The sequence below is a fragment of the Orussus abietinus genome, unplaced genomic scaffold, assembly GCF_000612105.2.
Source record: "Orussus abietinus isolate OABI.00-Male unplaced genomic scaffold, Oabi_2.0 scaffold318, whole genome shotgun sequence".
Taxonomy (NCBI): Eukaryota; Metazoa; Arthropoda; class Insecta; order Hymenoptera; family Orussidae; genus Orussus; species Orussus abietinus.
This window is the reverse complement of record NW_019394464.1, coordinates 20,986-31,868: the sequence shown is the minus strand read 5'-3', so window position 1 is coordinate 31,868 and position 10,883 is coordinate 20,986. Positions and strand designations below refer to the sequence as shown.

At 40.8% G+C, this 10,883-nt stretch overlaps 2 protein-coding genes and 1 long non-coding RNA gene across 7 annotated transcripts; 2 read left to right on the top strand and 1 right to left on the bottom strand.

The window, feature by feature from the left end:
- Positions 1 to 82: 82 nt before the first annotated feature.
- On the top strand, positions 83 to 2,601 carry LOC105702578 (venom acid phosphatase Acph-1). Its single transcript, XM_012430242.2, has 6 exons — positions 83 to 688; positions 1,174 to 1,349; positions 1,470 to 1,719; positions 1,781 to 1,907; positions 2,001 to 2,209; positions 2,277 to 2,601. Exons 1-6 carry the CDS (start codon positions 500 to 502, stop codon positions 2,442 to 2,444), a joined length of 1,119 nt encoding a protein of 372 aa, XP_012285665.1. The 5' UTR covers positions 83 to 499; the 3' UTR covers positions 2,445 to 2,601.
- LOC105702574 (venom acid phosphatase Acph-1) lies at positions 2,535 to 10,836 on the bottom strand. Of its 5 annotated transcripts, XM_023432466.1 has the most exons (13): positions 8,026 to 8,128; positions 7,860 to 7,967; positions 7,677 to 7,796; positions 7,491 to 7,618; positions 7,261 to 7,423; positions 6,739 to 6,859; positions 6,557 to 6,604; positions 4,634 to 4,668; positions 4,443 to 4,547; positions 3,547 to 3,812; positions 3,263 to 3,419; positions 2,853 to 3,182; positions 2,535 to 2,794 (listed from the first exon to the last, which is right to left on the bottom strand). In XM_023432466.1, the coding sequence occupies exons 3-13, from the start codon at positions 7,779 to 7,781 to the stop codon at positions 2,597 to 2,599; spliced, it is 1,656 nt and encodes a 551-aa protein (XP_023288234.1). In that variant the 5' UTR covers positions 7,782 to 7,796; positions 7,860 to 7,967; positions 8,026 to 8,128; the 3' UTR covers positions 2,535 to 2,596. The 5 variants fall into 5 exon arrangements, with proteins under 5 accessions (XP_023288234.1, XP_012285656.1, XP_012285657.1 ...); XM_012430233.2 differs by lacking the exons at positions 7,860 to 7,967; positions 8,026 to 8,128 and adding an exon at positions 10,571 to 10,836; XM_012430234.2 differs by lacking the exons at positions 7,860 to 7,967; positions 8,026 to 8,128 and adding an exon at positions 8,540 to 8,780.
- LOC105702579 lies at positions 9,438 to 10,170 on the top strand. The gene is made up of 3 exons (XR_001104300.1): positions 9,438 to 9,622; positions 9,776 to 9,873; positions 10,120 to 10,170. It is a non-coding gene; the product is annotated as an uncharacterized LOC105702579 (long non-coding RNA).
- Positions 10,837 to 10,883: the final 47 nt, after the last annotated feature.

The following is a 10,883-nucleotide window of genomic DNA, read 5'->3' as shown; positions in this document are numbered from 1 at the left end:
TCCCCTGGTAGCACAAAATACGTCTCTTATATTTTCTGTATATTTAACGCATGTCGTACGTTTTGTAAATATTTACCAGACACTTGAAGTATTTGAGAAACGTTTACTTAAGCGAACACTACACGTGTTCTCGTAATATTTTCCTTATAGATATATAGAACGTTTCGTTTAATTTCGCCGAGTACATTATAAATGTTTTAAAAATATTTAACATCAAAATCACACCTTATTATATCTGATCTTAAAAAATCTCGAGATGGCTTTGAGATATTTAGGAAAGATTACAAATAAATATTTAGAAATTATTCTGTGCTACTAGGGTCGGTGTCATTTGGCAAGGGCGAAGATATATATTTTTGGAAAATATACAGGTCGTGTCTCTAGTAGAAATTTTGCAAGTTGATATCACGCGTGCTAATCATAGCTCGAGAATTGCATCAGTTCTGCAGTGCAGTTCCCTAGTGTCATTTGCGATTCTCGTAGCGCTCTGTCAAGCGACATGGAATTATACTTCATTTCAGTGATTTTTGCAATTCTGCCTTATTGTCGGTCGGAGCTTAAATTGTTGCAAGTGCTATTTAGACACGGTGCTAGGACACCCGATGAAGAAGTGCCGAAAATGTATTATCTGAAGGATCCGTACATCAATATGACTTACTTTCCCGCCGGGTTTGGGGGGCTCACTAATGTAAGTGATTAATTGCATTTTGCAATTGAAACCTTAATTAATGTATCTGAACCATAGGGCAATTTGCTTTGCGATTATATATTGGCTTTGAGAAGTCAAACGCTGCCTTAAGATGATATGAAAAGGTTATTCTATACACATCACACGTGAAAATATTAATAATAACTTTTCTCCAAACTGGAGGCACCGAATTTTCTGAAACATTAACACGTAATTATCGAGGCCCTAAGAAAGAACGCAATGCTCGTGAAATTTCATCTTTCGACAAAAAAACTCTTTTTTTGGGTCCTTGTCCGAGATAAATGGCAATTTTTTTTTTTTTGGAAAATGCAATTTCACGAACGTCGCGTTCTTCCTTAGGGCCTCCATAATCTCGTGACGAGGTTTCAAATGATTCGGTATACCCAATTTGCAGAAAAGTTTTATAAATATTTTGACGCTTCATGTATATTGAATGACCCTTTCGTGAGTCCTTAACTTTTTAGGCGGGGAAGATGATGGAGTACGAACTCGGAGAATTTTTCCGAGAGAGATACGGCTCTTTCTTGGGGCCAATTTATTCAAGCGACTTTGTCACCTTCCAAAGTAGCAACAAAGAGCGAACGAAAATGTCGGCACAACTCGTGGCTGCTGGACTTTATCCGCCGAGCGAGATACAAAAGTGAGAGGCCACTAAACGTTTCGAAGAAACTAAGTCAGAGATTAATAATAAAATAGTATTATAATTATATATAAACGGTTAGGAAGAAATAATTAGTCGCAAATGAATTCCTATCAATAGGTGGCATCCGGATCTGCCATGGCAGCCGATTCCGATCAGGTCGGAGTCCCTAAATTCGGACCTTCTTTTCCTGGGTTTTCAAATTTGCCCGAACGTGCAACGCATCAGACACGAAGCATTACACACAGACGAACATCTATTAGCCCATACAAAAAATTTGACGGAGTTCGATCGATTTATGTCGATGAATACTGGGGTCAACGCAACAGGTGTGAAGAACGCCGTTCTTTACGAGCACCTTTACGCACAGGTGAGGCTCATCTTTATTGCTGAAATGATTTATAAATTTCATTGACGTGAGGCTTTCTAAGATGTCCCTAGGACTGGAACTGCCGGCATGGACGAGGACCATTTTTCCAAATGGGAAGTTGAACGAAGTCGCAAGTTTCGAGCATGTAATCCAATCCTACACGAAACCTCTAAAACGTGCCAATGGAGGTGAGAAATCCCTATTACGATATGAATAAAATTCCTCTAAAGACGAAGAGTAGTTTTTTGTTTTTAACATCGGTGATATTTCATGTTTCACAGGAATGTGGGTGGAAGAATGGCTGAAGAACATCGACGATCATTTGAACGATACTTTGAGTTTTCAGAGAAAGGCGCATTTTTATTGTGGACATGATTTGAATATTGCCGCTCTACTGATAGTTCTTAATGTTTTCCAGCTTCACATGCCGCAATATGCCAGCGCAATTATGTTCGAACTCCACAAAGAGTCGGATGAGTATCTTATCAAGGTAAATAAGAACTTAAATTACTTTCTGAGCCAGCTCATATTTAATTTCCACTTTATCTGCTTCACAGACGATTTACAAGAATGGAGGCGACATCGAGGAGTTAATTATCCCGGAATGTGGGAAACTGATGTGTCCATTGAGTACTTTTCGACAACTCTATGCAGACTTGTTGAAAGATGATGCTCAAAGAATTTGTCACGGCACCCCGATAGCGAAAATTAACGTCCCGGATTAGTTCCTTCTTTTACGCACTTGTTTCGTTAATTAATAGTTACCTACGGTGGACGTTTAGAATTTATTTATAATAGCCTATTAACGATAAATATTTCGTACTTCGATGCGAATTTATTTCCAATGGGCAGAATAAAATGACAATCGTCGGGTTGATCAATTTTGGTTTTTCCGCTCTGCAAATAGCTCGATTAAATTTTCTTTGCTCAAGGACTCGTAGATGCATTTCAAGTCCTGGTCAGAGGGGAGGCGATCTTTTACGAAATCGAGAAATGTTTCCAGGGGACACAAATCCTCACATCCGGCGACTTTTGCGGTAATCAGCCGTTCGTCGACGCCCGTCCAAGCAATGATCTGTAAACCCGCCGATTATTACATTCTTAATAATATTTAATTTAGTATTAATAATTACCCTGATGTATTGTCTGCCTTGATTATCCTCGTGTAATTCAACCATCATTGCCGTTCCAAATGTGGGAATTACTGGCTCCTTGATATCCAGGACTCTGTTAAAAGCCGCCACGTTAATCTCATGACCACTGTACAGGTAAAGCTTTCGCTCCATATTAACAGTGCCATTAACGCCCATATTTTCCAAAAATCGTTTCACGAGGACGCCGCCGTTTCTCTTTTTCAGCTCGGCCGTATACGATCTCCTTTCGTATTCGAAAACGACAACCTCCGACATTTTTGCCAGCACGTCATCCGTGCACCAATCGGGCAATTTCAGTTTCATGCCAATCTGTAAGTAGGATATCATAATCACCTCTTATCACACTTAAAACATAACGAATTTTCACTTCCCTTAATTTTTTTTTTTACCTGTGCCGTTAACAGATTGTAGATTTCATAAACCTGAGCCGGCTCGACGATGTTAATGCCACTTTTCTCGGAGAGGAATTTGAAGAATTCCGAAAAAGACTGAATCCTTTGGACGACTTCCGGAATTTTCTTCGCCTTCTCGAAGGCGTCTATGTACCTGAAATTAATCGATGTGCTCAATTTACGGTATCATTTCAATTACCTTTTTTGTAACTATGTTTCCATACAATTTGTATATTAACGTTTAGTTTGATATGCAAAAATGTGGAGTGATCTGCACTCACCCTTTACAGAAATGCGGCCTCATCAGGATGTCGACTTTTTCGGGAAAGTATATCGTGGGAATGGGCAGCCAGGGTAAATTTGGATTCCATTTTTGGGAAGGTGTAGGTGGATATAATCCTGCAAGCACCAATTGCAAGGATACTTTCGTTCGGTCGAGGTCGGTGCTATAAGCGTACACCTCCGCAGGTCGATATACTCTCCCTAGAAATTGGTCGTAGCGATTCCGCAGCATTTCTCCTATCCTGTACTCCCGCATTTTTCCTTTCTGAAATATCGTTTAATAATGAGCACTTTTTTGCCTAACACGGAGAAAAATCAGCGCCTTAAAGTTACAGAAGCCTATCCGTTTACAATTGTTCACGATACGGTTTAAAACTGTCCCATTAACTGATTAATGTGAAGTGAAAGACGTCGCAGAACTTGATCGACGTCGGTAAAAAAGGTTTTTCAAAATACCTACGTTGCCGACGTTCGTTTTTATATTGACAACGGTGTCGAATTATATTGAGATATTGTACTAAATGGCATACTCCATCTGTCGTTTTGGTACAATAATTATAAAGAAATTGAAGTAAAACCCCAGAAATCCCCTGGCTTCATGATTTCTGAGGCCCTAATTGACTGTAGAGGGACACCCTGCGCCATCTGTGAGTTTCCATGTCAACTAAATTTTCACTCCGAAACCTCATATTACCATCGTTTTAACGTTGTTAGTAATGTAATATAAATAATAGATATTTGTCGGTATTTTTTACGGATTTGAGTAACAAGAGCTCTATCGTAACGCTGACGGAAATAATCCGTTGTCCTTATTTCGAGGGATACAATCTGAATATATCAGATTTTTCTGTAAGTTTAACAGATTTTCCTTTTTCCTCCGTGAATTAATACTTGCATTTGTCAGCTGGCCCAGACCCCATGGTTCGTAATCCGCCTCTGTGTACACATCCTTCGGGTACATCTCCTTCGCCAATGGTGTCCTTTCTCCATGTCTGAAGAGCTGTGAAGAAGATTGAAAAAATGTATAAGAAGCTTCTTCGATCCGGAATAAAAAAAAAAAAATAAATTCAACACTTTTACACTCACCACCTGCACCAACTTTAGACGCGTCTCGTTCTGGCCTGAGCACACAAACGAGCAGAAAATCAGGGCAAACGTAGCATATAACGTTGCGATGTGAAAATATAACAAATTGGATGCAAGAAGCATAATGCGAGAGAGATATCCTCCCGAGTTGAACTCGAACTTGGCATATATACTCCGGTTAAATAAATAAGGAATGTGGGCGAATATTTGCACAAATGTATGACAATGGTCTCCGATGTCTTAACTAAACAAAATGCAACACCCGAGTAACTTCATATTTGTGCAAGTAATGTGACGTGAAAATTCTGAATTTGTTTTATCTGTGGGGAGCCGATTTCGAGGACTAATAATTTCCTGACAAGAATCGAATCCGAACTGCAAAACTTCTTGAAGAGTTGTGGCAGTTAGGTGGATAGTTTCGTTATACATTAGATAAGTTCGCATAATTGTATTGAGGTCTCTGCAGTGGAGAGCCAATCGCCTCTCGTGTTTGCGAAGCGAATCGATAAACCGCTCGATTTTACAGAAACGGGTCAAGTTCGTCGGTTTTTATGAACTTTGAGTCATTTTTTATGAACTTTCAGTCGGGTCGATTTTTCAATTCCGGGGCGCTACGAATCAGCACTCATATCTGTCATCTGTCAAAGTGACAGATCATTTTGACAGATGATCAAGTCGGTACTCGTAAGTTTTTTAATTTAATCCCACATTTATAGAGCGGAGTAACAATCGACTGTTTTCAATTTTCGTGGCTTTCGACAGGAGGAATTAATTATAATAACTTACTATCACGAGATAACGTCGAACTCGAGCTTAACCGAGTGCATTGGCAATTGAACGGTTCCATGTAATTAATTCTGATGCACATTATTTACAGATGACTAATTGAATTAATCTAATAAATTAAACTTTTTTTTTTTAAAGGTCTGAAAAGTGACTAATTTTTTAGGGGAAATTTATAGGCGCGCCATGGTGAATCCTTTTGTAGGGTGCACTATCGATTCCAATTTCGAAAAGTTCATGACATTCGATATCGCAATTCATGCGTAGACAAGTATTGGTAAATTTTCGTCATGGGCACCACAATTAATCGTGACACTGATTTTCGCAATAACTCAGTGAAATAACATTCGTTACTGTAATTTCATCCTTGAGTTGCGGTTTCGTTGCGATCTCGTTGTACGAAATAATTGTGGTCAGCGACCAACTATTATGAAATATTAAATCGACATCGGGTATACCAGTTTTATTCTGCGACTGTCACGCAGAAACGAAGAATTCAAAGGACGAAGGATTAACAACGCTTTGTTTTTTTTTGTTCATTCCAAATCATTTGTTGATTAATTTCTAATGATTTGCTAATTATTCTCGGTGTCAACAGTCAGCTGTAAATTACATCCGGCCACAGGGGTGCAGGAGTAGGACGACCACAAGCTCGGGTGAAATTATTTGCGACATTTCCCTTGACAATTCTATAAAACTCCTGCCAGTACGAAAGCTCGGAAAATCGTCTGACCGTCAATTCGACCTCTTCGAAGTTATCGGCAAAATAATTCAGCTAGAAAGCAAAAGCCAATTAGTGAGAGAAAATGTGCATCCAGGAAATTCCTGAGAGAAAATCTAGGGTACATCTCCCTGCACTTTTTCATAAGAAAAAAAAAAAAGAAAAATACATACTTTCGGAAAATCGCAGCGAGGTGTCCTCTCTCTAACAATAAGTTCGGAAATACATTTTAAGGGGAAATGGTGGATTTCGAACCGTTATAAAGAATCCCTTGGTAATGGAGTTTTGTCGCAACTCGACGGCAATCGCATGTGCATATCCAATTGAAGCAGGAGGGCGTGCAATTTCTAGGCAATTTAGGAATCCTGCAAGGACGGTCTCATGACCAGAGTAGAGGGTGAGGTAAGGTCCAGGTTTACCTTGCATGGATCCCTCGACGTCCTGCAGGACCTTCTTCAGCAGCTCTCCTGTAAGAACCGAGATTCGAATTAACGCGAGCACTCTCTGTCTATTGAAAACAATGCTCGAACTGTCATTTGGCAAGGTCTCGGTTGCGGCCGCATCGATTTATTTGGAGGACGTACTGAGAGTTTATTTTTACCGCCATTAAGCTGTCGCAAAAGCCGAGTCGCGGAACCTAGTTTCAGTCTGAGCTGGGAGGCCTTCTCGAGAAGATCCAACGAATGCTGAAGAGCTTTCGGCGGATTCAACTTGCAGTTCACCTGAAAGCATATTGCGCTTAAAGTGATATGAAAGTGTCATGTATGCATACCAAAAAGTCTTTATTAAACTTTTCTCCAAATTGGGTGCCCCGAATTATTCGAAACATCATCACGAGATTTTGGAGGCCCTGAGGAAGAACGCGATACTCGTGGTATTTGATATTTGAAAAAATAAATATATACTTATCTTGGAGGCAAGAACCAAAAAAGGACACGACGAAATTTCACAAACATCGCATTCTTCCTTAGGGCCTCCATAATCACGCGTTAAAGTTTCAGATAATTCGGTGCACCCAGGTTGGAGAAAAGTTTTATATATAAATATAGAATGACTCTTTCATATCTCCTTAAGCATTTTCAAAAAAGAACCATGTACTCGGAACATTATTTTCCAATCTTACGAGTGATAAATAATTCTGGTAGATTCGGTACACGTCATCGGGTCGCTGCATATCTTTGCCAGTTTCTTCCGCTAAGTTTCTCAAACTTAACGTCATATTGCGCCATAATTTGTTCTCCGAAATCACTCGTTTCAGTTCACTGGAGTAGCGGGGACAGTAGTGCCTGTAATAATACGATTATTTAAACAAAAGATAAATACCGAGGCATTTTATATGGAATAAAACGTTACCCAAAGAAGAGTTTGTCCATAGGCCAGGGTAGATATTTAACATTTGCTGGCTGCCATTGAAGTTTCGTGTTCCAAATCTCGTCAGTCCTCGGTTTTAGCAGCGAAGCGAGGACTAAGGAAGCACTGGACTACATTTTTTAATTAGACACGTAATTTACTCTGCTTTCCAATTATTTATGAAAATACCTTTGAATACTCCACGTCGTTACTCCAACACGTCACGTCCCTCAGCTTCAAGTAACCAGATTTATGTCGGTATCGATTTCGTAAAAATTCCCCAAACTTATACATCGTCGCCTTACCAGCCTGTAACATAAAATTAAATTAATGTATTTGATTTTTGCAATTATTATTCAAGCTCGTTCACACATGCGTAAGGGCGCCGAATCCATAAGGACGAAATGTCTCGTTTCCGTAAGGATCTCTCGGATATGTCTCGGAAAAATTATTCCTCGTCCGAGCTCCATGGTTAAACACCTAAAAGATAATGGAATATTTTACCATGATCGCGAAATTATTCTTGGGTAGATCTTACCACGTGCAGGGATTTGATAGGAAATAATGCCTCGACGTTGTGCTTTACGCCGTGAATTTTGCACGGAATGAGGAGAATTAATGCCCACAGTGTGCCCGGTAATTTCATGATGACATATACTACTCATTTTTTGCTGGGGAACCGATGAAGAAACGATTACAGGGCAAAGGTTAATTCGATAGTTATTTGTTTTCAAAAGTTCCCGCGCGTCGCGCCGCCGCGTCGACAGGTGGCGCCACCGTGGTGATTTGAACTCTTGTGCTCGGTAGGTAAACGAATAACCGCAAGAAAGAATAGAAAGTTATACAATAATGAAATTCTAAATTTCAGAAGCTTACAGTGGTAAGAATTCGGAAATCGAACTATTGCATTTTAAAGTCCTTCCTAAGATAATATTCGATAATAGTCTCGATAATATCATTTAAGCGAAACTAATACATGGCAGTCGATGGGGCACCCAACGATGCATCCATGAATGAAGCGTAGAATACTTTCGTAAGATCGGGCTACATACCTTTTTGCTTTCTGTTTTTTTTTTAGGGCGTCCACCTACACACTTCTACGGTGAGAAACCTAACCTAATCTACGGAGATCCATCCCCACAAGCGATGTGTGCGACCTGCCGACCCAAGTGGACGGTAACTCACGAAACGACTGTATCTGTTTTCTCTACCGAACGTGAGTCGAAAGATTATTCAAGGAGCTCGCAAAATCGAGCGACGCGACGCATAACTAAAGATAAAAAAGACTTCAGAAGGGTAAACATGTAGTAACGGAAGCAATTTAAGAATTTAAATCTTGCTTTTCATCAGGTGGAGCAGTTCATCAGCGCAGCTATTTGAATTTCAGAAATCTGAAAATTCACACTGGGAGTTGGAAGAAAGGTGTGGTGATTATATATCACTCCTCGTGATCCTAGAATCTGGAATACAATAGTAATGTGTTAATCCATTCCGCGAAATTGAGCGTCGCGATGCATGGCTAAAAATAAAAGAGACATTAAAAGGTTAAGAATGTAGTAACGGAAGGAATTTAGGAATTTAAATCTTGCTCTTTCACAGATGGTGCGGTTCATCGACGCGGTTATCTGGAATTTGCCGAAAGTCTGAAAATTCACGCTGGAAGCAGGAACGAAGTTTTGGTGATAAGACTTCGCTCTTCTCGATCCTAGAATCTGGAATACAGTAGTATAGTGTTAATTCATTCCGCGAAATTGAGCGTCGCGATGCATGGCTAAAAATAAAAGAGACATTAAAAAGATAAGAATGCAGTAACAGATGCATAGATAAATTTAGGAATTTAAATCTTGTTCTTTCACAGATGAAGCGGTCCATCGGCGCAGCTATTATGTTATCTGGAATTTGTCGAAAGTCTGATAATCCATGCTGGAAGCAGGAACGAAGGCGTGCCGATAAGACATCGCTCCTCTCTATCCTAGACTCCAGAATATGCGAGTAAGGCGTTGGGCCATTCCGTGAGACTGACGTAATCGGGAAGCCAACCGGTTGGCATTTCGTAGGAACGGAAGTCGAGTCGGACCAATCGGAGGCGTGGGTTCGGCACCCGGTACCTGTGCGGAAATTTAAATGAGACAGAGGTAAGGTTGGACTGCGATCTGGAAACCCAAATAAGGTCCGTGCGTACGACGTGTCACACGTTTTATTCTATACGGAGAAATTGGTAATTCTCTATCACGATCGGAACCTACGTGACGCGACAGGTCGTAACGCCTTGCCTCCTTTCTTTGCAGGCGATAAAGCGGCACGGAGTTAGAACTATTGCACGGTCAGCCGTTATTTTCATAGCAGATTGACATCATCCTCGATAACCCATAAAGTCACGTCGACGGTAAGCACCGACTCCGGATTACGAGTGAGCGCTATTTCGAACGGTTGACGCGTCTCAGGAATTATCGCCTCTCCGTATTCCTGATCTTTGATACCCCTCGACAGTCGGTTAAGTGGACAAAAACGAGAAATCTCTATGCACGCACGTCCACTCCATAAGCGACCATTACTTGCCAATAGCTCCATCGAACAAATTCACTCTTACAAGCGTATGCGAAATTGACATTCAATTTCTACATTGTTCCAGACAGCCGTCCTATCTTGGAGATGTTGGAACCGCATCAAAGGGCTAGCTACCAATATAGAAATTATCAAGTCTACATCCCCAGATTACTTAATCCTGGCAAGCGGTCGATCATGCTCGTAAGAATCCTACGTGGGCGAAAATTACATCTGGCCATTTCTCTCTAGGACGGACTCGATGGCGCCTTGCTTCTGTGGAAACGAACCTGAAATCCCGTTTATAATAAGATCGATCCTGATTTACTTTTTATTATGAAAACCTCAGTACCAAGGTTGCTTAACTCCTACGCTTCACGAAAAAGTGTTACAACTACCGAGGGAGTCAAATCGGGCTATGAAAACGTGTTGTCAACGTGAGTGACGTAATGTATCGGTTTAATGAATGAGCATCGATGTGCGTTAATAGTACGCGTAGGATTTCTCGCACTTATGCGCAAGTTGCAAGGAGATCTCACCTTCTGTTGGCCCTTCGTAGAAGAAGCTTTTTCCGAGGCAGCTCTTGCTGTTATTATTATCCGTCGAAGCATCATTCACGCCGTCACCGTGAAAAGCGGCTAACTCTGTCGACCGTCGTGGGCGTCGCTAAAGAAAACGCGACGTCCGCGCCCACGTTTGCGTCGCTTTCGAGCCGCGAACGGAACTCGGGTTCCCATGTCTAACAAGGACATGAATTACATCTCGCGTTTATCCTCAGGCGAATCTTATGGGCCCGAGTACTTTTCTTTTTCCTGATGCCAAAATATGGCACTTCGTTGTCCCTGCATTCTC

What these genes read in the sequence shown, in the direction of transcription:
- LOC105702574 (XM_012430233.2), bottom strand. Translation starts at nt 10,645, where the DNA reads ATGATGCTTCGACGGATAATAATAACAGCAAGAGCTGCCTCGGAAAAA. An exon ending in GTCTGGGCCAGCTGACAAAT is followed by an intron (nt 3,813 to 4,442) that starts GCAAGTATTAAT and finishes ACGATATTTCAG; the next exon opens with AAAGGAAAAATGCGGGAGTA. An exon ending in AAGGCAGACAATACATCAGG is followed by an intron (nt 2,795 to 2,852) that starts GTAATTATTAAT and finishes GCGGGTTTACAG; the next exon opens with ATCATTGCTTGGACGGGCGT.
- LOC105702578 (XM_012430242.2), top strand. Translation starts at nt 500, where the DNA reads ATGGAATTATACTTCATTTCAGTGATTTTTGCAATTCTGCCTTATTGT. An exon ending in CCGCCGAGCGAGATACAAAA is followed by an intron (nt 1,350 to 1,469) that starts GTGAGAGGCCAC and finishes TCCTATCAATAG; the next exon opens with GTGGCATCCGGATCTGCCAT. An exon ending in TCTAAAACGTGCCAATGGAG is followed by an intron (nt 1,908 to 2,000) that starts GTGAGAAATCCC and finishes CATGTTTCACAG; the next exon opens with GAATGTGGGTGGAAGAATGG.